The 27,616-nt window shown below is 39.5% G+C and overlaps 1 protein-coding gene across 2 annotated transcripts in view; it reads right to left on the reverse strand.

The window, feature by feature from the left end:
* Positions 1–27,616, reverse strand: part of opn5 (opsin 5) — a 61,606-nt gene that overhangs the window by 18,048 nt on the left and 15,942 nt on the right. For both annotated transcript variants that reach the window (XM_043683123.1, XM_043683134.1), the window contains exons 2-6: positions 24,628–24,774; positions 18,526–18,645; positions 13,367–13,537; positions 12,951–13,285; positions 2,206–2,453 (exon numbers count right to left, since the gene is read on the reverse strand). In XM_043683123.1, the coding sequence (XP_043539058.1) occupies positions 2,206–2,453; positions 12,951–13,285; positions 13,367–13,537; positions 18,526–18,645; positions 24,628–24,757 (1,004 nt within the window). In that variant the 5' untranslated portion in view covers positions 24,758–24,774. The remainder of the gene's footprint in view (positions 1–2,205; positions 2,454–12,950; positions 13,286–13,366; positions 13,538–18,525; positions 18,646–24,627; positions 24,775–27,616) is intronic.

Raw genomic sequence — 27,616 nt, forward strand, 5'->3', positions numbered from 1 at the left:
ATGGGGATAGCCACAGGAGACTCCTGTACTACCTGCCTACTCCTCTTTCCTATCCTAGAGTCAACCCATCTACCTGACTGCATCTGCCGCTTTTGTGTCTTCCTATAACTGCCAGTGAATTGAATTTATTGTCACATGTCCTGAGGCACAGTGAAAAGCTTTGTCTTGTGAGCAATACAGGCAGATCACATAGTTAAGTAGCATAGATAGTAAATACTAGGTAACAGCGCAAAAACAAAAACACAGGTACAGGTGAATGCTAAGAGTTTGAGAGTCCATTCAGTATTCTAACAACAGTAGGGTAGAAACTGTTGCAAAACTGGCTGGTGCATGTGTTCAGGCTTCTGTACCTTCTCCCCAGTAGTAGAGGTTGTAGAAAAACATTGCCAGGGTGGGAGGGATCTTTGAGAATGCTGGCGGCCTTTCCTGGACAGTGGGCCTGGTAGGTGGATTCTATAGATGGGAGGTTGGCCTTTGTAATTGTCCGGGCCGGGTTCACCACTCTCTGTAACCGTCTCCAATCTTGAATGGTACAGTTGCCACACCAGGTAATGTCATGCCAAATTTCCTCAGCTGCCTGAGGAAGAGGAGACGTTATTGGGCCTTTGTAACCAGTGCATCCACATGAAGATTCCAAGAAAGCTTGTTGTTGATGACCACTCCCAGGAGCTTGACACTCTCCACTCATTCCACCTCTGTGCTGTTAATGCGTAGGGGGGCATGAGTAACTGCCCGCTGAAAGTCAATAATGAGTTCCTTGGTTTTGCCAGCATTGAGAGCTAGGTTGTTCTCAGTGCACCATTTTTCCAGGTCTTCCATCTCCCGTCCGTAATCTGTTTCGTCGCCATCTGAGATTCGACCGACTATGATGGTGTCATCAACGAACTTGTAAATGGCATTACTCTGGTATTTGGCAACGCAGTCATGGGTATACAGTGAGTAGAGTAGGGGGCTGAGTATGCACCCCAGGGGGGTGCCAGTGTTGAATGTTAGTGAGGATGAAATATTGTCCCCAATCTTCATTGATTGTGGCCTGTGGGTCAGGAACTGAGTATCTAGTTGCAGAGAGTGGGGCTTAGTCCGAGATCACTAAGTTTAGTAATCAGTCTCTAGGAGATAATAGTGTTGACGGCTGAACTGTAGTCAATGAGTAGAATTCTTATGTAGCTTTTCTTGGTGTCAAGATGTTCTCGTGAGGAGTGAAGGGCAAGTGATTTGGCATCTGACGTGGATCTGTTAGTCCGATAGGCAAATTGGAGTGGGTCAAGAGTAGTGGGGAGACTGGAATTGATTAATGCCATGACCAGCCTTTCAAAGCACTTCATGACCACTGAAGTTAGGGCCACTGGGCAATAGTCATTGAGACATGCTACATGAGCCTTCTTAGGCACAGGGATGATGTTGGCCCTCTTGAAACAGACAAGGACAGTGGCATGCTGCAGGGAAAGGATGAAGATGTCTGAGAAGACCTCTACCAGGTGATCCGCACATGCTCTGGGTGCACGGCCCCGACACTCCGTCTGGTTGCATCGCTATCCTTGGATTCACATGAAGGAAAACTGATCTGACCTCTGATGCAGTGACTATTGGGATAGCTTCTCTTGTGGATGTTACCACTCAGCTGAAAGTCTGCTCAAAGTGAGCATAGAATGCGTTGAGATGATCTGGGAGGGATATGCCATTGTCTGCTAGCTTGAACTGTTTCTTTTTAGTACCTGTGATATCAGGTTCTATGGTGTCAGGTCATCCATCACACCCCCTAGCTTTTGTATCTATCTTGTCAAGTCACTTAAAAATCGTGTCTATTTCAATAAGGTTGTCACTCATTCTTCTAAATTCTATTGAGTCCTGGCCCAACCTATTCAACTTTTTCTTACAAGACAGATACCTGATGAATTTCTTTGGATTGTTTTCAGTGCCAGTACATCTTTTCTTACTTTCTGTCTCTTTTTTTTTTCTAATCCAATTTTCTCTCCCCTCTGTATTCACCTTTTCTACGTCATTGTGCTTTTACATGTCTCTTTTGTTTACTTCTTAATTTCATTGGTTAAGGATGTCCAATAATTGTGCTGTTGATTTCCAGGACCTTAGATGTCCTATTAGACTTGCTGCAATATTTAATTCCTAAAAATGCATCATCAAACCTAACTAATATTAAAATCTGGATCAATATCCACAAAGATTTCTCTCCAATGAGATATTTACCGAGATTTCTGGCGTGATGGTTTTGAATATGAGAATTTGAAGCAGCCAGAAAGCTTTGCTATCCCACATCGGCAGTCAATCAACTGATAAATGATAGGATTGTACATTGCTGCTGACTTTGCAAACATAGTTGGTATGAAAGAAACTTTAACTGGCACTGCATCAGCAGTACCAAAGGCTGACCACACTGAAACAACAGCATATGGAATCCAAGCGATCAGAAATCCTGCACATATTAACATCGCCACCTAGTGTGAAAAAAGAGGCATGCTTATTAAGTGTGATAAGTGTTGACATTGTAAACAAACATGATCTTAGTATTTACTGAGGATTAATATCAAAAATTCAAGCAAAAAATGCTGCAAGTACTAAGCAGGTTAAGCAGCAACAGTGCTGAACACAGACTGAACTTGGCTGATGCAGAAATCGATCAGAACAGCAAGCTCCCAGATAAATACCAAGCTCTGAATTCAAGTGCCAAAATATTGCTTTAAAACATTTGTGTTTCACCATTCTTCATCAGAATTTAAAGGACTGATCTAGCATTCCCAATTTCAACTACAGTGGGAAATAGCTGCTAGGAATCATACCGTCTAACTAATCAGGAATTTTGGATTGGCAATACTCCCTGTAAGTGTTGCTTGAAACATGGGAGTGATTGGGATGATCCTTATACATCCTTAATTTGAGATCGGAGCAAATGGGGAAAATTGATCATGGCCTGCCTTTACCAAAAAACATGCTGCTTACCTAATGAAAGAGGAGTGACAGTAGAATGACAGAGTGTTCCTGTAAAAGTAAAGGATGAAAGGGCTAAAATGGCTTTAGTGGTTGGAGAGCAGGCACGATGATGTAGTGAGGCTGGTAGCTTGCCAAGGCTCAAGGATACTGGACACAGAATATTCAATGTGTTCTAGTGAAGAAACAATTAGACGATGGCCAGAGTGAGCTGCAACTAAGTATGCCTCCAATTTGTGCTTTCCTCTTTCTTGGGGAAAGAGAGATTTAGAAGTGGTTTATTAATAAGGCACAATGGGGCTTTCAGGAGATGCAAATGCATGGAAGTAAGATTGTTAGCCCTCAATGGTAAGATCCTGAAGTGGCCATTTAAGGATTGAGGGGAGAATCACAAAAAAAATTCTCTATGATATTCTAACTAATCATTCTCTCTGCATTTTCCCATATCATATCACACCAGGGAGTAAAAAATTGAACTCTGGCAGAGATGGGCCTACCTCCTCATAGCTGGGAAACCCTGACCTGATTTATGGTTTTCAGGCCATTGTCTGGTTTTAACTGAAGTTCTATGTTCCCATCAGAGAAGTTGTCCCACATCCAATGGCTACCAATCAAACAGACAGGAGCATTGGCAAAGATGCCCATTGCTGGGACAGCAACTAATACACTAACAGATTGTTGCTGGAGATAAATTCAAAGGTAAATGTGGGCAGGGTTGGATATCACTGAGCCCAGTTATGAACGCTCTGGAGGAGGGTGGCAGGAGATAGAATTGGGGAGGGTGGAGAAGAGCAAGAAATTTGGCAGTAGCCAGAACATTGAGGGAAGGGCCTTCCATTAGATTTTAGCTGCCTGACCAGAAGGGAGCTATTCCTACATGTGACCAAACTGCCAAGATTGATCTGATGGCATCAGTAGGTAACATAGGCATCTCTAGCCACTGGTAAAATATCAATGCAGTGCGAGGAGCCCATAATGTGGCCACTAATCTGTCCCTGTGATGGCGAGCAATGGAGAGGAGGGAATGCATGTCTAAAATCCAAGGCAAGATGTAACAAACATGTAGAGAACAGTAGAGTAATCAAGGAAAAAGAGCATGGATTTGTTAACAGCAAGTCATGTTTAATTAACTTGCTTGAATTTTTTAAGGTATCAGAGGATTCATTAGGATAACAACATCGATGCCTGAACCTCCCAAAGTTGTTTGATAAAATAATAGGCTTGCCAGCAAACAAACTCCATGGAATATAACAGACACTAGCAGGACATATGAAGTTGGCTAAGTGACTGAAAACAGAATGTTGCAGAGAACATTTACTTTTTGTTCAAACATGTCATCTCAGACTTCTGAACTAGGTGGGATGTGACCAAGGCCTTCTGGCTTAGAGGTAGGGACATTACTGCTCTGCCACAACAGCCTTGGGGGAAGGTATACATTGGGGTTCCACAGGGATTTTCTTGCAAAATATTAAGATGTTGACTTGGGTGAACAGGACCCAATTTCAAAATTTGTGATGGTGACACAAAGCTTGAAAGCGTGAGGAGGGTAGTAATATACTGCAAAAGGGCATAGACTACCTGGTTGAAGGAACTGATATATCCATGAAATTTTATGCTGTGAAGTGAGAAATGATAATATTTGATAGGAAAAGTGGAGAAAAGCAACAAAAATAAAGAATACAACAATTAATGGGGCGCAAAAGACAGGAGACCTGGGTTTAAATGTGCACAAATTATTGGCATTGGCAGAGGAAGTCGAGCAAGTACTTTTAAGACAAATGGGTTCTTGGATTTTGTGTGTAGCAGAAGTAAGGATATTATGGTGAAGATTTATAAGGCTTGGGCTGGTGCTGTATTAGGAATGTTGTGTCCACATATGGACACTTCAGTTACGCAAAGATTTGAAGGCTTTAAAGGGATTGCAGAAAAGATATGCAAGAAACATTGGAGAAACTTCAGTTAGGAGAGTTAATTGGAGAAGTTGGGACTGTTCTTCTTTAAGAATACTGAGAGGATATATAATAGAGGTGCTGAAAATCATGAGGGGTTGAGGAGAATAAATAGAGAGAAAATGATCTCATTGGTTGATGGGGCAAGAAACAAAAGACAACAATATAGGGCAAATGGAAAAATGTCCCTGAGGAAAAGCCTTTTTATATAGGAAGTGATTTGGATCTGGGATGCACTGCCTAAGAGTGTATTAAAGGCAGATTAAATCTTGCCTTTCAAAAGGAATTGAAAAATATAAAAATAGTTTGCTGGACAATGGGGAATTGGCAGTTGAATGGGACCAGCTGATTTGCTGTTACAGAGGATTGACATGGGTATGATGGAGTAAATGGCCTCTTCTGCACTGCAATCATTCACATGATACTTTAAAGCTCAGGCTGGGAACCAGACATTATTATTTCTGGGTCCCAACTCCTTACATTGCATAGTGTCACTCACACTGATGCAGTAACTGTGAAATGAAAAAGTCTTGTTTTGGTCACTTGTGTGTTTGGTACATAATTAGTGGTGCTAAGCAATATTTGGGAGGCAGACACTGGTTCTAGAGGGCAATTTTCACAGGCAAGTAGCAAATATAACTAAGTTTGTCATTGACTTAAGGAACAGAGCAGTCTGGAGAACAAAGTGCAGCATCTTCCAGATCAAACAAGTCCCCAAATATTCCGACTGTTCAACCTTTCATTTATTTGTCAAGATGTTAAATGAAGAGCCACAATGAATAATGGCTCGGTGCTGTGCTATAGATGATAATGTGCCCCCAGATCATTCACTCTTTAAGCTACTTGCCGGCTTCAGAGTTGTTGACACTTCCCACTGATATTTTACTTGTAAATCTTTGTACATTTTGAAGATATTGGGAGACACTCTTCAAGAAAACCACTTTCAAAGCATGCTTATACGTGAACATGCTCCTCTGTGAGGTAAAAGTGTAGCCCACTACTCTATTAAATCATATTGTGCATAGGCATGTTAATATTACATCTTTCTGACTGCTTTAACATTTACTTTGTGTTTTAATTGAAACAATGTGACTGGAAAAAAATAGATTTTGATGGATGAATAAGAATAATCCAAAATCGTATAACCTTATTAGAACATCAACCGCAATCACGTGTATTTCACAAAACAAGAAGATTTTTTCTTCTGATGTTAATGAGAAATAAAGGTTCCCAAATATCTCAAAACAGATTTTATATCAAACAATGTCACCTCCTTTTCCAGATGTGAACCAAAGAGCAAGTATCAATTTGATTATTGTTAGTGTGGATGAAAGCTACTGCTGATCCATTTCAATATTACATAACATTGACTACACAAGAAAAATGGAAATAGCATTAAACAAGAAACGACTTTCTGATCTAACAATTGCATTTTTCATAAAATCGTGTAAAATCTATTCACTTATGGTTAATTGATTTAATCTTCTGAAGAAAAATACATAAACATCTAGAAGGACTTTATTATATTGCACATAACTAATCATATTGCGCAAGTTCCTGGCACTAATTTACTGAACTGGTAGCTATAGGTGCATGGATTGGTTGGCCTGACAGGTCTGTTTACATGCAGTATGACTCGAAATGGAAGATTAGTAAAATGTCAGCAGATTCCTGAATTTAAGGGAGTGTTGGTCACAGTATTTCCTAAGAATTGAACCGAAAATTTTATTATGCCAGAATTAAACTTAGCACTGGAATTGGAATTGACGAAACATCTAATGTAGTTCACAAATCTTCAATTAATAAAGGGCAGAGATGTAATGGCATGGTGTTTCCAGATTGCTATTTCATTGGCAAATGGCATAGTCAATGACAGTATGTATTAGGTAATATTTAACTAAAATTGTTGTTGTGTGCATTTAACTCATTGATAACAAACCAAAGCCAAAACTGATATCAGCTGACTGATAATTTACAGTAGCAGAGGAGATCCATTATTTTAATGGGAGGCAATTTTCTCTACCAGAATGCAGCCCTGACAGTGAATAGTGGTAAGATAAATTAGATAGGGAGGAGGCAGTAGCAAAATGGTAATGTTACGCATCTAGCAATTCAGACCCCAAGCTAATGCACTGGGCACATGGGCTTGAATCTCTCCATGGCAAATTTGAAATTTGAATTATCTAAAATCCCAGATTAAAAGCTAACCAAATGGTGACCATATAACCACTGTCAATTTTGAATAAAAAAAACTGGCTCATTAATGTTCTTTACAATAGCAAGTTTATCGTCCTTACCTGATATGGTCTACATGCAACTCCAGACCCATGGCAATGTGGGTGACTCTAAAACTGCTTTTTGAGCTTTTAGGGATGGGTATTAACTGCTGACATAGGGAGTGATGTCCACATCCCATGATTGAATTTTTAAAATTAAATGTCCCATTTCCAGTGCAAACTTTAATTTGGGTGACTGGATATCAGTACAAATTGCAGACTTTGAATTCGATTGTTCAGTGTTTAAGATTAGATGTTCTGTGGCTATGTGTATATTGATTGGACCAGAAGTAGGACTGCCGGGATATCTAGTGCATGATACCATTCTTTACATATAACAAGCCAAGATTTTCTGATGCAGGTCCTGCTGCTTAGCATCACATGGGGAAATTTTCATCTTCACTATTGGGAGTATTCTGGTAGAAAAATCATATTCTACCAACAGAAGGTAACCTGCAGTCCAATAATTATCATTCAAGTTAAACTCAGGTTTAACCTTAGTTTCTGGTCAATAAGCTAAATCTACATCATGCAACATGATTTAGATATAGTGATGTCAAAATGAATAGTAACATCATGCAAATTTCAGCTTATTTAGTATGAAAACCTATGTACAATCTTGTAACAAAGTCAGTCAGGTGGACCTCATAGAAAATGAGTTCCCTAATTGGGGCTGGTAACCGGGTATAATCAGGGACCCCTTTGCTGACAGATAAGAACAAGAGTGTCAGACATCCTGTTTACCCTGAAAGCTGGCTCTAACAGAGATTGATCAGTGTCTCCGACTGTCCAAGTGTAAAATAAAGGGTGACTTGGTGATAGGATACAGGCCTCTGTGGAGTTATTTAAGTGGTGATGAGAGAAAAGCATGCTCCTGAAGAAATTCGCTCACAACAGTAATCTTTTAGTTGAGGTAATTGTTTTGGCATGATGCTGTAATTCGGGAAGTTTGACTCATTCAATCCTGCCATCGAAGTCTGGCCCAGTATGTGGAAAGAAAGTGTTTCTTTTTCTGGGAAAATGACATTGGATCAGATGAAAAGCAATGCCAAATTCTCCTGACAGCTTGTGGACCCACAGCTTTTTAGTTATAAGGAGGCAAACCTTTCCGGAAGCAACAGATACTAAAATATTTCAAGAGTTGATAGATTTAATTAAGGAATATTTATGACCCCAAACCTCCTCTAATTCTGAAAAGCTATCAGTTTTACTCAGCAATTTGAGAATTAGGGGAATCCATGTCAGGATTTTTAATGAAGTTAAGACAACTGGCAGTGGCATGTGACTGTGGTTTAACCCTTAATGCGATGCTGAGAGATCAGATGGCAAACGAATTAATGATGCAACGTACAAAAGCACCAACTAGCTGATGCTCAAGTGGACTTCATACAGGCAATAGAACTGGCTTTATCATTGGAAAATGTGGCAAGTGGAGCAAATGAGTTGCAGGGTACTCCGATGGAAATGGACACCCTCGCCAGTCCGACTGAGCTTGGGAACAGCACTAAAATGAAGGCAACTGCATCACCTCACTCAGGACATATCCTCTAGGTCAGCCCATAGCCAAAGCCCAAAACAAAGGCAAGGCTCAGCCTAAAAACTATTTTCCGGATCTGGGCTGGCAAGTGTAGTAGTTGCTGTGGTAAACGGATTTGACACAACAAAAGAGTCACACTGGACCTAAATTGAATAAGAGAACTCATAGGCTGGTATCCAGGAGACTGCACATCCTGGAAGGTCCACCTACAGCTAGTTTAGAACAGTTAAATTGCTTAGTAACATCCAAATCAGAACTAATCAAAACATATGTCTTGTTAAATAGTCACCTGGTTCTAATGAAAGTTGGTATGGGTACGGCTGTTTCACTGATCGCAGAACCAGTCTTTAACAAAATTCAGTCTGGACTCCAAACCTTAAGTCTGTTCAAGATCTCAGCCAGACTGAGAACCTAAACCAGGAAATCATTATACCTTAAGGGTACAACTTCAGTTCCAGTATCTCATGAGAGGTAGCTGGTTCAGTTACCACCAAACATATTAAAAGGCTCAGGCCCAAGCTTGATGAAGTGAAATTGACTGAGAAAGATTCACCTAGATTGGCTCAATGTTTTCCGATTAGTAAATGACTGTCTAAGTGAACTCTAATTAAATATCTCGAAGTTTTTCAGGAAAGTCCAGGGACTACCAAAGGAGACCAGGCGAACTGGCATATAGATCAGGAAGCAATTCCATGATTCAGCAAGGCCCACCCACTGCTACTTACCTTACGGGGGAAAATGTATAGACAGAAATTAAAGGCTAGAAAGCACAGAAATCATCAAACCAGTTCAGTTTGTGTAATGTGCAGCACAAGTCACACCGATTGCAAAGCCCAAGAGCTCGGTTCACCTTTGTGGGGATTTTAAATAAATGACAAGCTGGATAAATATTCAATCCTTCACATTTCTGTGCAAAGTTGACAGCGGGAGAGAGGAGGGGGGGTTGACCTTCCTGAAGCTGGACATGAGCCATGTGTACTTGCAATTACAGTTAGATGAGGATTCCCAGCAGTATGCTACAATTAATACCCATAAGGGTTTATACCAATATATAGACTTTTTTGGGGAATCATCAGCCTGAGCCATTTTACATGCAGATGAAGGGAACATTTTACAAGGTCCACTCCAGATTGTGATTTATCTCGATCCTGTGCTAATAACTGGGAAGACCAATAAAGAACATCTAGTGAACTTGTCCTAATGCTTAAATATTTCTCCAAGGTGAGATATGCCTTAAAAGGGAAATATGTGTTCCAGACACCTCAGGTGTCCTACTTGGGTTACAGAGTCGACAAAACCAGGTTACATCCTTTGGAAGATAAAGGGAGAGTGATCAAAGGTACCCTGGCTCCCACATCTGTACCAGAGCTTCTGGCTTTCCTAGGGCTGGTGAATTATTACAGAAAATTCATACATAACTTGACTTCTCTCCTGGCAACTTTGCATCAACTTTTAAAAAAGAATCAGCCTTGGAAATGGTCGCATAGCCAAGTCATAGCTTTCAGGGAAGTGAAGATACGGCTATCACCCTCTAAAGTATTGGCACATTATGACCCCAAGCGAGAACTGGTATTGACCTGCAATGCCACCCTGTATGACACTGGGGTAATATTAGTTCATAGGTGGCCTAATAGAGAGGAATGCCCAAAATTATATGCATCCAAAACTTTGGTTAATGCAGAACGTAAATGCACCCAGATAGGGAAGGTCATATCTGGAGTCAAGAAGTTCCACCAAACCCCTGATAGGTCTGTTAAAGATGACAAGACAGTGCCGCCCATAACTTCAGGCTGATTTCAGCAGTGGGTTCTAATCGTAAGAGCTTTTAATTACAAGTTGGAACATTGTTCAGGAGGCCAGGTAGCAAATCCAAATGAATTGAACCACCTCCTGCTGGCAGAAACACCACCAGTGGCACCACCACTGGAACAGTCCATAATGATTTTAAATTTTCTGGACACACATCCAGTCACAGCAGACAATACCAGACTTTGGACGCAGAAAGATCTGGTCCTGGCAAAACGTAAGCAACTAATGGTGATGGGGAAAACCAAAGGGCCATCACAACCAGAACTGAAATCCTTTTGGGCCTGGGGAGACCAGATCACAGTAGAGGATGGCGTATTATTATGGGGAGTAAGAGTGATTGTCCCAAGCAAAGGTCACTGCAAGTACTGGCTGAACTCCATCAGGGTCATCCAAGGCTTTCCAAAATGAAGATATTGGTGAAAAGCTACGTCCAGTGGCCAGGATCAGATGCAGACATAGCCACATTGGTGGAGCAGTGCCCAGAAGAGAAAGTGAGGATTGCAGATGCTGGAGATCAGAGTCGGAAATTCTGGCACTGGAAAAGCACAGCAGGTCAGGCAGCATTCGAGGAGTAGGAGAATTGATGTTTCGGGTATATAAGTCCTTCATCAGGAATGTGCCCAGAGGGCCAACAAGGACACAAATTACCACAGTAGCTACCCCACATTTGTGGGAATGTCCGGTTCCATGCCAACCATGCAGGTCCTTTCATGGGCTCAATGTTCTTAGTCATTGAGCCACTCAAGTGGTTGGATGTGCACAGAGTTCATTTGTCAAACACAGGAACGACGATAGAAAAACTGTGCACATTTTTTGTAATTTTTGTAACAGATAACAGGCCGTCATTTACCAGCAGTGAATTTCAGTAATTCCTAAAGTTGAATGGTATTTCACAGAAAAGGACAGCTCCACACATCCATTATCTAATGGTCTGGCAGAAAGGACATCCAATCTTAGAAGGCAGGCTTAAAGAAACAGCTATACTAGATATTAAACAGTCCCGGTTCCTATTTGATTATCGGATCACCCTTCTTGGAATTACAGGGATAGCTCCAGCAGAGTTGCTAATGGGCAAAAGATTCTGCACCACGTTAAATCTGATCTTCCCCAAAATGGGGATTGAAGGGTGAAAATGGCAACAGGAACATCAATGGCAGACACAAGACTCTTCTAAGTGAGAAAGGTAGTTCACTTCAGGGGATGAAGTTTTGGTGTAGGAACAATGGCAATGGCCTTGCATGAGTAAAAGACGTGGATGATGCAAGGTCAGGTCCAGTGACATAGACAGTGTGGGTTGGTGCAACAGTCCTGAACAAGCACCTGGATAATATGAAAACTGCAAACTCGCAAACAGTGCGGGAGCAAAATGTACCCAGCTCCTCAAAAGCTTTTCCAACTTTTCCAGCACCCTGCATTTTCCCTCTGCATCAGCCATTGAAGATACCATGGAATCTGAGATGGACACGGTGGATGTTGCTGCCTAGACGCCTTCGCCATCTGAAGAGGAGAATGAAGAGATAAATGTAGGGGTATGGGTGGGTTGCGCTTCGGCGGGTCAGTGTGGACTTGTTGGGCTGAGAGGCCTGTTTCCACACTGTAATGTAATGTAAATTTCTTCTGAAATACTCCAGGCGCAAGAGGTAAGCCCCTGTTACGTGCCACCATATTAGAGGCACAGTTGGAGGAATCTGACCCAGTGCTAAAACACCTCTGGAGGAGACACACACAAAAGAAAACTGGCCTATGTCCTCATACTCACAGGGGGATGGATGTATTGACTATAATGAGGTCAGCCAGGAAGACCTCATAGAATGTGAGTTCCCTAATTGGGGCTGTTAATCTGGTCCAATCAGGAAGCCCTGGCGGACAGAAATAGACAGGAGTGTCAGTCATCCTGTACACACTGACAGCTGGCTCTGAAAGAGCTGGACTCTCCATGTGTAAATAAGGGATGACTTGGGTGATGGGATGCCGCCCTCTGTTGAGTTATTTCAATCTGACAAAAGACACCATCAGAAAATGTTTTTACCATCAGAAAATAATCTGAGTGATGCAAGATTTTCATTTGGAGTTCTGCTAGATTCTTGCCAAGACTGCAGCAATTGAGGAGGAAAGCATTCCAGCTAATCTCTGAAATTCCCAAATATTTCCACATAATGTGATGTTGGACATAAAGCTGGTAGACTGAGCTATTGGTTGTCCTGAATAATAGAGGACAAACCACATCATAAAATATATTCTCCAGCAATTGCACCACAGCAGCATTAGACCCTAGCAGTTGAATTGGTCACATTGTTGCTCGTACTCTCTAAAGCAGGCTCCTCAGATAGATGGGAACCCTGTCAGGAAACTCGCAATGTATTTCCAACAAAGGGCATCTTTATTTGTGTCTCTCTTAAACATTGGTGCTAGACAAATAAACAAGTTACAAGTTACCTTTGTAAGTTTCATTTCCAGTAAATGTTTACTTCGAATTCTTGAATCAAAGTGTGCAACCTCTCTGGCAGACGATTTTACTTTGGCTATGATTTTTACGTAGGAGAATAGTATTATCGCTGTTGGCAGCACAAGGCAAAAAAATAGTATGCTCAGAATGAAGGCCTGCCCATCTACGGAGACTTGTGCAAGCCACCAGTTCAGAGTGCAGGATGTACCAAAAGGTTCAGGAGCATAGTCCCCCCAGCCAACTAGGGGAATGGTGGCCCAGAATGCAGCATAAAGCCAGGCAAAACCCAAACATATGAAGACATGCCACCTTTGAAGCCAAATACCTGCAAAAGTATTAAGATAGTTGTTATAAATTTGGATTTGATGACTGCATTTGCATAAATTTAAACATAAGTTTTACTCACCATATTGTAAATAGCAAATTTTCAGATACCTGTCCAGACTTACAATTGTTATTGTAATCAAACTACCACATCCAAAGAAAAACCCTGACCATCCATGCCAGCGGCAGCCAATCCAACCAAAGATCCATCGATGAGCAAAACAAGAACTGATCAGGAAAGGTTTACCTCCAACTGAAAAACATACATGTATAATTCATATGAGCTAAGTAAGAATATGATACATATCATGTATTGTTTTAGGGAAGCAAGTACATAAGATTCTGTATAAGAGCTTTGTCATTCTGAAATATTACTTTCAAAGTCTTGAAAAAATACTACATTAAAAAAAAAATTGGTGGAAGTTTTAAAATGATTAACCATTTCATTAATTTTATTGCCAATTGGCAGTCAGCTCCATCTACTACTATAGACAACCAAGACCAGCCTTGATCATTTTCTTTGCTGATACGAGTGAAAACTAATTCCAGAGCCCCTCTGGAAAATTATCCAAATTAGATTTTTATGGAAAATGTTACTTGCACCAGTGGCAAAGATGTCAGACAGACACAAAACCCATCAACAACTTTATGTCAGCTTTCCATCAATGTAGAAAATTCTGCTTCTAATGTCAGCCAGCTTAGAAGGGTGCTACACAGCATTTTCTTTTGGTGAAAACGCTTCAATATTACACCTGGTTAAACTCCAGATTTACCTCTGTTACAATTAATGCAAGATATTGCAACATTCTTTGATTCACTCGAGAAAATACTGCACTAAACATAAGTTAGTTATTGTATTGAAATTTAATGTTTGAGCAGACGTAAACTAATCTCTAAGAATGGTCTCTGCATTTACAATGTTTCGATATAAAGTAACACCATCAATTCTCCACCAACACGCAACATGAAATGCTATTTCTCCACTATACTGTTAATGAATAAACAAGACTAAGAACAGACATAGACCATTAAAAATAATTCAGGAAACTTAAAATAAACCTCAAGTCAATCTATTTGGCTGAATTCCCATTTCATTCACTTGACAACAGATGCCAGCACGAATGTGATTTAAGTATATTATCAGCTAAATTTGCCAGAATTCTGCATTGGGAACTGTAAGAACTCTAATATAAAGCATTTTATACAAATAAGTAAATATCCACTAGATGGTGAAAACTTACGTTAAAAGGAGCACTGTTGTCATTCTGAGAGTATTCAAGAAAACATAGTTTCGGAAAAGATTTATCCTTGCACCCTGCTATTTGTTTTTGCATCAGTGATGGTTTTGGGTTGGGAATTTAATTTCAATTCTCTGAAAGTGAGTTGAAATTACTTAATTCTCTAATTGGAAAATATAAATATATGACACAATGTAAATGCTCTTCAGCCTGATATTCATGATGCGCTGTAGTAATGCACTCAAGAGCTCACCAGAATTATTTAAATGACTCCAAATCTCAAGCTCAGTTTAGATGTGGAACATAACTTTGAGTCAGGGCAAGTTCTGCCCTGAAACACTTCTACTGTTTTTACAGTTAAGCAGAATATCAAAGTTACCATATCTGTTGCAGTGTAAGCTTTTTCAAAGTAGCTTTTTTCACTTTTGAAACCTTAAATATCAAGTGTGGCTTAATGTAAGGGGTATAAAGTATTAAATTAGGATTTTTGAGAGTTATACAGAACATTGGTTACTTGACATCTGAATATTGTTTATAGTTTTGGTCTCTTTATTTAAGAAAGGATATAAATGCATTAGATGCTGTTCAGATCAGATTCAGTTCCTCGATTGATACCTGCAATCGAGGGGTTATGTTAGGAGGAAACGTTGGACAGGCCAGATTTGGAGTTTTGAAGACTGAGGTTATCATATTGAAACATATAAAATCCTTGGAGGACTGACAGGATGTTACACTTTGTGGGAAAGAGTACAAGGTGCCGTGGTTTAACAACAGGCATTCCTGTCGATCTCCCATTTAATGCAGAGATGAGGAGAATGTTTTTCTCTGAGTGTCATACATTTTTGGGACTCTCTTCCTCAAAGAACAGTGAAGGCAAAATCCTGAAAATATTAAGGCTGAGTTTGATCATTTTTTGGTTGACAAAAGAGTCAAAGATTATCAGGAAATAGCCTAGAGGGTGGGACATTGGTCAGCACTACTGCCTTATAGTGCCAGGGTCCCATGTTCAATTGGGCCCTTAGTAAAGCCTTTGCAAGGGTTTCACACGGTAGACTAATTAGTAAAGTTAGGTCACATGGCATTCAGGGTGAGCTTTCCAATTGGATACGTAATTGGCTTAACGACAGGAGACAAAGTGTAATGGTGGAAGATTGCTATTCGGACTGGAGCCTGTAACCAGGGATCAGTTCTGGGTCTTCTTTTGTTTATCATTTATATAAAATGATTTGAATGAGAACATAGAAATCATGATTAGTAAATTTGTGGACAGCACCAAAATTGTAGGCATAGTAGACAGTGAAGAAGATTTTCTAAGATTACAAATAGACCTTGATCAAATGGGTCAATGGGCTGAAAAATGGCAGATGGACTTCAATCTAGATAAATGCTAGGTATTACATTTTGGTACAACAAACAAGGTTTGAGCTTATATAATTAATGGTAGGGCTTCAGGTAGTGTTTTAGAACAGAGGGATCTCAGGTGCAGGTACAGAATTCTTTCAAGTTTGGGTCACAAGTAGGCAGGGTGATAAAAAAAAAATACATTTGGCATGCTTGTCTTCATTGTCCAGTGCTTTGAGTATAGGAGTTGGGAAGTCATATTGACATTTTACAGGACTTTGGTGAGGCTTCTTCTGGAATACTGTGTCCAGTTCTGGTCACCCAATTATAGGAAGGATAGTGTTAAGTTGGAGAGGGTTCAGAAGAGATTTACCAGGACTTTGCCAGGTATGAAAGATTGAGTTATAAAGAAAGGATGGATACGCAAAGACTTTTTTCACTGGAGTGTAGGAGGTTGAGAGATGACCTGATAGAAGTTTACAAAATAACGAGAGGTATAAATAGAGTTAATGGTAGTTGCCTTTTCCTTGGGATGGGGAATTTCAAAATAAGGGGACATCTTTTTAAGGTGAGAGGAGAGAGATTTGAAAAACACATGAGAGGCAAGTGCAATTACAACATTTAAAAGATATTTGGATAGATATAGGAAAGGTTTGGAGGGAAATGGGCCCGGAGTAGGCAGATGGGACTAGTTTAGTTTGGGGTAATGTTCAGCATGAACTCATTGGATTGAAAGGTCTGTGTTTGTGCTGTATGACTCTATGAATGTCGTTGAAGAGTTCACACATTCTACCCATGTCTATGTGGATTTCCTCCAGGTGCTACAGTTTCCTCCCTCAGACCAAAGCTGTGCAGATTAGGTGGATTAGCCATGTTAAATTGCCCACACTATCCAGGGGTGTGTAGGCTAGGTGGATTAGCCATGGGAATTGCAGAGTTATGGGGATTAGGTAGTGAGTGGGTCTGGATAGGGTGCTCTTTGGAGTGATGGTGTGACTTGACGGGGCAAATGCCCTGTTACCACACTGCAGGGATTCTATGGTTCTAGGAGATAACCAGGAAGGTGGCGTTGAAGTCACAGATTAACCATGATCTTATTGACAACAGCAGCAAGTTCAAGTCACTAAATGACCTACCCCCTGCTTCAAAGTCATCTGTTTGTATGTCACATTATAAATTTCTCTTTGACTGGTAATAAAAATCATAAAGTCTTTTGATTTTCGTCAGTAGGTAGCAGTACTAAATCACACAACAAACATCTCTTGTACAGTTGGTAGAGCCCCTTAAAATTGCCGCAGTGATTGAATTTCTGCTTCCAATCTCTGGGTTCAGGGTAAGTTAATGGATCATGAAACTATAAACTGGCTCGGTAATTTCCAGACAAGAATACACTTTAACAATTACCAAACTGGCCTGTACAAAGGTGAAGGATGGAATATCAGGGCAACTCTGCCCTTGAACTTTAGAACATTGTGGATATTAAAGGTCATCATAAATGTGGACCTTTTGTTAGAATAATCCACAGTGATCCCACTGCACTGAAATATCTCCATAGCCTTGCGTCTTTCTCCAGTATTGAAAAAGAAACAATGCTGCCTTCCCTTCCCTATGTTACAATATGATATAACAACCCCCTGGTTAGAGGAATCTCCTTTACTCATCATTTTAAATTGATGACCTCTTGACCTGGCCTACCTAATCAATTGAAACAGTCTTTCCCTACTCATGTATTGATTGCCAGTCTTATCCTGAGAGTTCTCCCAGTCTGCTATCATTGTCTCAATAGTCATTGAACACAAACCCTGTAGAAATTGCATAAATAGCTGCTATTCCATTAGTCAGTTTCATGGATCTTCCACTAAAATTACAAGACAGTGAGCTCTACTACACACTTTGAAGTCGTTTAATAATTTTCCTCTGATCGCCTCCACCAAAAGTTAATTTACACCTCAACTTCAACAAAATTCTACCTATAATACCTTCACGCTAAATTAATTAATGTTACATGCCATGCTTAATTAATCAGTACTTCTATATTTCTTGCCATACAAGTGTGAAGATTCCATGGACTGCTTCACCATGCCAAACATCAGATGGACAAGAACATAAAGAAAACAAGACAAAAAGCTGTGTAACACAAAACTAATCATGAAAATATAGGAAAAATTATGGTAGGAGAGATAACTTGCCAGAAAAAATGAAAGTAAGGTTTCTTCAGATATTGAAGAAGGAAAACTTATAGCAAACTGTTAGCAGCAGCTGTTCATTAGTGTATTCATATAACTTTGGCCCTTCAGCCTACTGATGACTCAATCCCAAAATTCCATGACTAGGCATTTAAATATTCAAGCTTGCTACTCTTACAACTTATAATAAAGTTATAACTTATAACAGGACACTACTATGGTGGCAGACTTCAAAGCAGCATTCATTGAGGAAAGCAGAAGTGATCAAAGATTTTCCAAACTTGGAGTATAATCCACAAATTTCAAGATAATTAATCAGTCTGAGATCAATTAACTTGCTTTATTTGTTCTAAGGGTAAGTAATCAGTCAAACACCAGATTGTGTTCTATTCCCCAGTCTCATTGGCTTGACAAGCCTTACTTCCACAATTTACAATTTGTGACCCCAAAAGAACATTATTCAGAGATAAACTTACCTGCCATCCCAAAATCACAAATTGCTAGGTTAACTGTCATCAGTTCCGCAGGTTTCAGTTTTTCCTTCTGTTTGATTGGCAAATAGATCACATATCCATTTCCAAATATTGATACGAATCCTTAATAAAGAACAGAGAGGAGGCTTATAATTTTCCAATTCAGAGTATTATTCTTTCTGCACATTTATCCAATATAGCTAGAAATAAGAGTTTCTGTTCTGTGTTTTACATGGACAATATGGGATGTCAAGTTTCTTAAGTGTTATTTGGGCTTTACCCATCCAAGGAAGGATTTACTCAAAAGAAGATGCACCAGAAAGAAAATGATAAAGTTCTGTTGAATAGTATAATCTGAAATGCAGCACAACTTCCTAAGAGTGAAACAGGAAGATTTTGACATAGGTGATATCTAAAGGGGTGTAGCCCTTAAAGATAAGTGATCGCAAAGCAGAAAAATTACAATACAAATGCTCCAAATACATTTTTTTGGATCATAAAAATTAAAATTGTTCTCAGAGAATAAAGATAAAACAGAATATATAAATTCATTCTTATGACCAATATAAATGGGATGAAATATAGTTGGTCAGTAGTAAACATCTGGACTTGCCATTTAAATACTATGATTATAAATACTAGATCAGAGGCTAGTAATTCTGCGGCGAGTAACTCGCCTATCTCATCCATGGCTATTCACCAACAAGTAACAAGTCAGAGGTGTGCTAGAGACCTCTCCACTTCCCTGGATGGGTACAGATCAAATAACACTCAAAAAACTTGCCACCATCCAGGATAAAGCAGCCCATTTGATGTTCACCTACCAATCAGTTTGAACATTCACTCCCTCCTCCACTGATGCACAATGGTATATCTACTACTAGTCACACTGCATAACTCACTGTGGTTCTCAAACCTGTGATCTCCACCACTTACAAAGGAGATGCATGGAATGCAAGATTTCTTCCAAGCCACATGCTATCCTCCAATTGATTTATATTATCTTTCCTTCACTGTTTTTAAGTGAAATTCCTAAAATATTCTTCTTAATAAAATTGTTGATGCACCTACCTCCCTTGGACTTGTGATTGAAGGGTGCAGCTCAGTATTGCCCTCTCAAGGACAATTAGAAACAAGTAATAAATGCTGACCCACCAGCAACATGCACATCCATAGAATCATAGAGATGTACAGCATGGAAACAGACCCTTCGGTCCAACTCATCCATGCCTACCAGATATCCAAACCTAAACTAGTCCCATTTGCCAGCACTAAACATTTCCTATTCATATCCCCACCCAGATGTCTTTTGAATGCTTTAATTGTACCAGCCTCCACCACTTCCTCTGGCAGCTCATTCCATACATACACCACTCTCTGAATGAAAAAGTTGCCCCTTAGGTCCCTTTTATATCTTTCCCCTCTCACCTTAAACCTGTGCTCTCTAGTTCTGGACTCCTTATTCCAAGGGAAAAGACCTTGTCTATTTATCATATCCATGCCCCTCATGATTTTATAAACCTCTATAAGGTCACCCCTCAGCCTCCGATGTTCCAAGGAGAACAGCCCCAGCCTGTCCTTGTAGAAATACATAAATGTATTTGTGTAAGCTCTGTTGGAGTCACTAATTCCTAAGGCTCTTTTACCTTTATCTAACTGGATCCTGGTTTCTAAGTTTAACTCTGATATAAATAACAGAATTTTCAACAATGCAGTACAGCCTAATTTCTCTCTTCAAGTCCTGAAACATTACATTTTTGTTTAATTGATAATAGTGTTACCAATCACAACACTGAATTCAAACACAGATGACATGGTCAAATATTAACATTCAAAATGAAAACCCTTGAATAAAACTGATTTGGAACAAAAACATGAATAGAAATCATATGAGTACTCATCAAGTCTCGTCTAATCAGCATTGCAAAGAACATCACGAAGATCATGGAATCTCAATATAGGTCAACTTCCTCATTGCTGGTTTTCAGAATAACTAAACTGTGTAGGGAAATATCAGGGAAATTAATGGAACACACTTTTAATAACTCTAAAAAAGTGAGTTGAAGTCCTACCTTCATTTTCAAGTAAACAAAAATTAACCCATGGGAAGAATAGATATATGAGTTAATCTTTTCTCAACTGCCAACCTCCAAAATATTGTGGCTAGTAAGGTGGATCCTAGGAGTTGACTCCCGAGGGAGCATTTCAATCCATGTTTATCTGCTGCCGTCCATTTCTTTTTCTTCTCCCCTTTGCTCCCTTTGGTTGAATCAGTCCCCCTAATTTTATCAATGCATTTCAGCCTGAATTTCAAATTTACTGTTAGTTTAAAAAGATCTCAATTGAAACCCCACCAACAGGTTTACCTTGGGATAGCTGGTAAAGATCTAAAAAACATCTAAAGATGAGGACTTTACCTAACACTTGGCTTCACATTTCTAGATTTCTCTCGTCATCAAGAAAATGTTTCTACTCTGGGATATGGAAGCTATATCTTGAAATTCCACTCCTGTCTCTGATTTGCTGCTTTTTAATGATATTTTTAAAAAACTTTTATCTGCTTACAGAGCTTTCCCTTCACCTCTGTAACTGAGAAACTTCAGTCTCCTGCCAAGCCTGTAATTGGATGCTGGTCTGTTTGATTTTTCATCTTCAGTCTGTTCCTGGCACCTGGGTAGAAGAATCAACATCTAGTGCTTTTGGATCTTATAGAGTCTTCCAACTTCATCATCTTTCAAATCCTGCAAATAATTTTTTACATCTCCTACATTCTTATTCTCATGAAAATAATTCTGTCAATACACTATCCAAAAATCACTTCTTGGCTTCACTCCTTTGATCTATCTTCAAATTTGGAAAACAATTCATCAATGCTCTCAAACCTACCCAGATGTCATCATTATCCCACTCTGAGATTTCTGGATTTAACTGTGCACTTTTCATATTAACACCATTTCTTTCTTGTTCCTTGATTACTGTGAAACTGTAATGTTTAGGTAACTAGTCCAATGTAACTTGAGCTTTTGAAGTCCATTGATGTGAATTATGAGTACTCATCCACACCCAGATCCATCATTCTGCTTCCTCTTTACTTTTCCTTTTACCCTCATTGACCTCTCTTTTCATTCATCATGCATCCTCATATTTCTCTCCTCCAAAGTATTACCCAGCCATTCATTATTCAGCAACTTTTCTACTTGCTTGCCATTGGCCCAGATATGTATCTTTGTTAGGTGAGCTGACAGCTTGGAAGCTGTCTTGGTAGCCTCAGACAGCTTATCAAGGCAGTTAGCACTGGCTCAGTATGACCAACTATCCCATTCTCTTGAGATCATTCTCCCCTTAGTTCACTGCCTTCTTATCCTCCTTCAACTTCTCCCTAAAGTCTGTAGCTCATGGATACTCATGGCCACTCTTATAAAATTGTTATCTCACATGGACTTGATAATTCTATTGTATCAATCTCAGATAAGGTCACCACTAATCACTTCCTTAAATTCACATTTCTCTTCCCCGCCAAAATCTACTTCCTTCTGCATTCACTCGTGGAATAAACTATCCTTCAATTATTTACAACTGGATTTTCAAAATACCAGCTGTTTAGTTTTTGACTTCCCTTATGCCACTTTTCTGTGGCTGCTGAGTTCCTCAACTCCATCCTCACATCCGCTTTCAAGTCAATTATTGTACTGATTGGATCGATGTCAGCAATGAAATGACTCCCTGCCAAGCAAAGAGACCACCAAATAGATCAAGATTGACCCAGTGACTCTCTGGGAGCATAGTCCTCCTTCCCAGAAACCCTACACTCCTCAGAGGATCTCCCCACATCAAGTGACTGTAAGACAGTAGCTGCTCCTAAAGTCAAATGCCAATGCTAGAGGGTTTGCCCTTCCATTTGCTACATCCTACCCATTGGTGGAACTGTCGAAGCTGCAGAACTGCTAGCCCTCTGATTAGCTTGGTTGCTCAGATAGACAGGCTTCTTTCCTTAACTGGGTGGTTGTCTAAATGGTGATATCACACACTGCTGGTGAGATTCTTTCAACAGACTTGCCATGCCTCACATGGGCTCATAATCTGTGGACTTAGTAGTAAAGATATTTTGGTAAGTCCCAGCCTATACCTAGAAAGGAATTTAAAATAAATTGGTACTGCTACTGGATCAATAAGTAGTGTTCAATCTCCTGAGCCAGTCCACTCCAGGTTGGCTGCATCCTTTACTCTCTCTACTTTTCTTTTTTTTTCCTTTTTTTCTCTTCATCTTCAAAGCCAGAGCAGTGTTGGTGGGGCAGCAGCTGCAGTGTCAGCGGTATGGACGAGAACTCCTTCAGGCTGCGGCAGTGCTCAGGATGGGCGCTCCTGGCCATGGTAGGCCTAGAATCTTGACTCTTATTGGTGGCGACAGGACATCGTCTGTTGTGGTGGTGTTGCCTGGATGTGGTAGGCCAGGAACGGGGACTTGGCAGGGTCGGTGAGGCAGCGGCAACATTAGAGCCATGATCTCCTGGGGCATCAGTTTCATCATTGCTGTACTTGGGACAGGACTTCTTGAGGCTTGGAGTACCTTGCAGAGTCCTTGCAGAATTCTGGAACTGTGTTTGAGATCCAATCTGAACAGAAGATGAACTCTATTTAATTAATTTATTTTTATTCTTTTTGAAACTCAAAATCGCACTGGATGGTGATGCCAAAGCACTTTTCACTGTATCTTCCAAGATATGTGACAATAAAATCATTCATTCATAATAAAACACTTCAGGACATCATGAAACATGTGAAATAAATGCTGGGCTTTATTCTGTCTGAGATCACAAAGACTAACAGGCATTTTTGAATAGATTTTGTTCAGTTTTCTTAAACATCACATGTTTTTGAAAATATAAAAGCACATTATGTAATGGGAAAGATGTTGAATGTGCAGATCATTCAAATAATTGAAGATTTTTAAGACTGTAATACGTCAGCTGGTAATTGGCAGGCAAGATCAGTAAAGCAATCTTTGTGAAACACTAACTGAGCTTCCACAGTAATCTCAGGTTTTTTTTATGTACAGGGTTCACAGTTCATTTTGAAAATGTGAGTAAATCCATAGCCATCTCTGGGGCATTTTCGGCTGGCAAGCACTCAGTCTTCCTAGTCTGGTAAATGTTTGGATTCAGAGAAAGATTTAGAACATAGAACATGGAACATAGAACAGTACAGCACAGGAATGTGCCCTTCAGCCCATGATATTGTGTTGAACATGGTGCTAAATTAAACTAATCCCTTTTGCCAGCCCTTGGTCCATATCCCTCCACTTCTTGCATATTCATGTGGTTAGCTAGAAGTCATTAAACACCATATGTTATCTACCTTTACCGCCATGCTTGGAAGCACATTCCAGACTGCTACCACTCTGTGTAAAAAAACCTATCCCTCACAGCTTCTTTGAACTTTCCTGCTCTCACCTTAAACATATGCCCCTTAGCAGTAGACAATTCAATTCTGGGAAAAATATTCTGACTGTCAACCCCAACTATGCATCTCATAATTTATCAACTTCTATTTAGTCTCCCCACAGTCTCCATCTCTCTAGAGAAAACAACCCAAGTTTTTCTCGAGACAACAAAAATACTCCAGATACTGCAATCCAAAGCAGAGAAACAGAAGGCTTGAAGAACACAGCAAGCCAGACAGATAGAAATCCAGCTGTAGGCAATATCTCTGCTACCATACCATCTAATTTGGAGTGAGGAAGAGCCAGCTCCATACATCAAGGAAATAACAACACATCAACTTCCTCTTTCTGTCTAAAATCTTAATACCTTAATCAATATCTTCCACCTTTTCTACATGAAGGAGAGAAGCCACAGTGCACTGTCTATCAGAATGTTAGAGAACAAATTCCATTACATCACCATTATTCTTCAACATGGGACCTGTAGATTAATTACACAAGTCAACTTTGACAGAAAAAAAACCCTGTATATATCTCATTCAAATACATGTGATTATTCAGTGAACACTGTTAACTTACTATTAATTCACGCATGCATTTTGACTGGTGGTGCCCTGACCACAAACAAAACCCAAAATATAATTAAGCAATTCACATTACTTTACCTGTGATTATTAAGTAAATTCCTGCAATTATATCAGCTTCCCAGGAAAGCTTTGATGTGAACACATCTTTATGAAGAGAGGGAGGAAGATCACTAGTGAGAGAAACTGTATCATTGTCATTTGATGACATTCTAAAACAATGTTACCCTAAAAGAAAATAGAAAACCATTAGTTATTTCAAGAAGCTAATTACATTTCTCATTTTATGGCAATAATCTTTTTAAGCCACATCCAATTTGAACTGTATTTGAAGTTGTACCAAAACTGGTTCACTCATCACTCATGCATGCTGAGTTGCAATGCTTCTAGGTTCAGCAGTGCCTTGAATTTAAAATTCTCATCCCTGTGTTCATATTCCACCATCCTTCATATTCAGGATAAATTTACTGATATGAAGTTGAAGGCATGCACTGAACCTTTAGGAGAGTGAATGTTGTTTTGCACTGAGATCTTGTCATGTGACTGACTAGCAGTCTCAGAGTGTACTGATAATTGAAAATATGTAACATTTGGCTGTAAACTAGATACCTGAGTTGTTTTGACCACAATTCAAATTTAGCCAATCAGTTTAAATTATGCCCCAGGACACTAAACCCCAATCAAGTTTGAATTTATCCTTTTTGCCAACCTCAAACCAATGAGACATCCTTTGTTTGGGGTATAAAAAAGCAGACATTTTGAAATTTAGACAAAGAGTAACTGCCATCTACAGAAGGACTGCCATTCAAAACACTATCAAAAGTACCTTTCTCATATGAAACATCTTTTCAGTAAAAGAGAGAAGGCGACCCAGAGAGATCTTCAGCCAAAAGATGGACACTTAGACAAATCATGGCATAGACAGAGAACACAGGGGGCTAACACCTTCAACATATTGTCTAGCTATCACCATTATTAACAGCTAACCCGAGAATGCAAAATTTAAAAAAAAAGGTTTTGTGATTTACACATGAAAGAAGTGAAACTATCACTGTATTCTAACAGATGAAAGGCTTAACAGACAATCAAGTTTTCAATTTATAATTTCAGCTACATCACACTGTAAATTTTTGCAATAAATTCTGTGTTAGGATTGAACCCTCCACTACCACCTGATGAAGGAGCGTCGCTCCGAAAGCTAGTGTGGTTCCAATTAAACCTGTTAGTCTATAACCTGGTGTTGTGTGATATTTAACTAAATAAATTCTGTTTTGCTCAAATCTGAGTGGTTTGACCAGTTGCATCACACCAGAATACCCATTTCACATCTGCCTTTAAAATAAGAAAAAATTATGGTCTAGGCTACTTTCTTAAAATATTCTGAGTGGATCTGGCCAGGTCCATAACACTCCCAAATCTCTGGGCTGTAGCTTCTGCAGACTTTTTCTATTTAAATAAAACTCAGCTCCTGTATTCTTTCTGCCAAAATGGATAATCTCACAATATCCAACATTATATTCTATCTGCCAAGTTTTTGTCCACATACGTAACATATCTATATCCCTTGCTAGGCATTTTCATTCCCACCACTTGCCTATTTTTGTTTCATCTGCAGACTTGGCTCTCATACATTTAATTTCCTCTTGCAAGTAATGAATATATAATGTAAATAATTGTGGCCCCAGCACTGATCCCTGTACCACTCCACTAGTTACAAGTTGCGATAATGAAAATACTCCCCTCATCCTAACACTCTCTCCTCTGTTAGTTAGCCAATCTTCTATCCATGCAAATATACCACCTGCAACACCATGGGCTCTTATTAAAAAGAATAATATGTGATACCTTATCAGATCCCTTCTAAATATCCCAATATACCACTACTTCCCCATTATCTATCCTGTTATTGCTTCCTCAAGGAATTTTAGTAGATTTGTCAGGCATGAAACCATTCTGACATCGCTTAATCATATATTGTATTTCCAAATGCTCTGCTATTACATCCTTCATAATAAATGCTAACATTTTCATATTAACACATTAAGCTAACTGGCCTCTTATTACCAGTTTGTTTCCCTATTTAAATAAAGTTATTACATCAGCAGTTTTCCAATCCTCTGGGACTTTTCCAAAATCTAAGCATTTCTGTAAGATTACCACCAATGCATTCATTATCGCTGTAGCTAATTCTTTTAATATTCTAGGAAGCATTCCATGAGATCTAGAGTAGTGTGAGATGGGAACAGCTCCAACACTTAGTTCTCTAAACTCCTGGAATGATGCATCATTTATTAGTATGATCTCCCCCAATTTGTCATAAAATACACCATTATTAAAATTAGCATGTAAATGAGTTTTAAAATGACTATTAAATTTTGCTTTTTAAAACTGTTATGTCCATCAGTAACAACCTCTGTGTGATTCTTGCAATCACAGTATATACCAGTAACTAATTTTAATGAGAAGAAATCTAAACAGAGCCTCAAAATTCTGTACTTTAAAACACTTAGTTGTACAAGGGACAAAGCAAATACTAACTGACCACCTATACTAAAATATCAATTCAAATATCAATGTGCAAAAACTTTTTTTTTCCACACATTACATTTCTTTTGCAAATCACTTTAAACCTCTGCTTTGTGGTTCTGAATCCTTTTAAGAGTGGGCACAGTTTTTCCCTGTCTACTTTGTCTAGATATCTCATGATTTTGAAAGCTTCAATCAAATTTCCTCTGCACCATCTCCTCTTGAAGGAAACCAGCCTTAACTGAAGTTTCTCACTCCTGGAACCATTCTTGCAAACCTCTTCTGAATATTTTGCAATACGTCCACATCCTTCTAAAATGTGCTGCTCATGGTTAAGAGATTAGATTAGATTACATTGCAGCATGGAAACAAGCCCTTCGGCCCAACAAGTCCACACCGACCTTCAGAAGCGCAACCCACCCATGCCGAGCACCCGGAGGGAACCCACGCAGACACGGGGAGAATGTGCAAACTCCACACAGTCAGTCGCCTGAGGCGGGTATTGAACCCGGGTCTCAGGCGCTGTGAGGTAGTAGTGCTAACC

The sequence above is a fragment of the Chiloscyllium plagiosum genome, chromosome 3 (genome assembly GCF_004010195.1).
Source record: "Chiloscyllium plagiosum isolate BGI_BamShark_2017 chromosome 3, ASM401019v2, whole genome shotgun sequence".
NCBI classification, from domain to species: Eukaryota; Metazoa; Chordata; class Chondrichthyes; order Orectolobiformes; family Hemiscylliidae; genus Chiloscyllium; species Chiloscyllium plagiosum.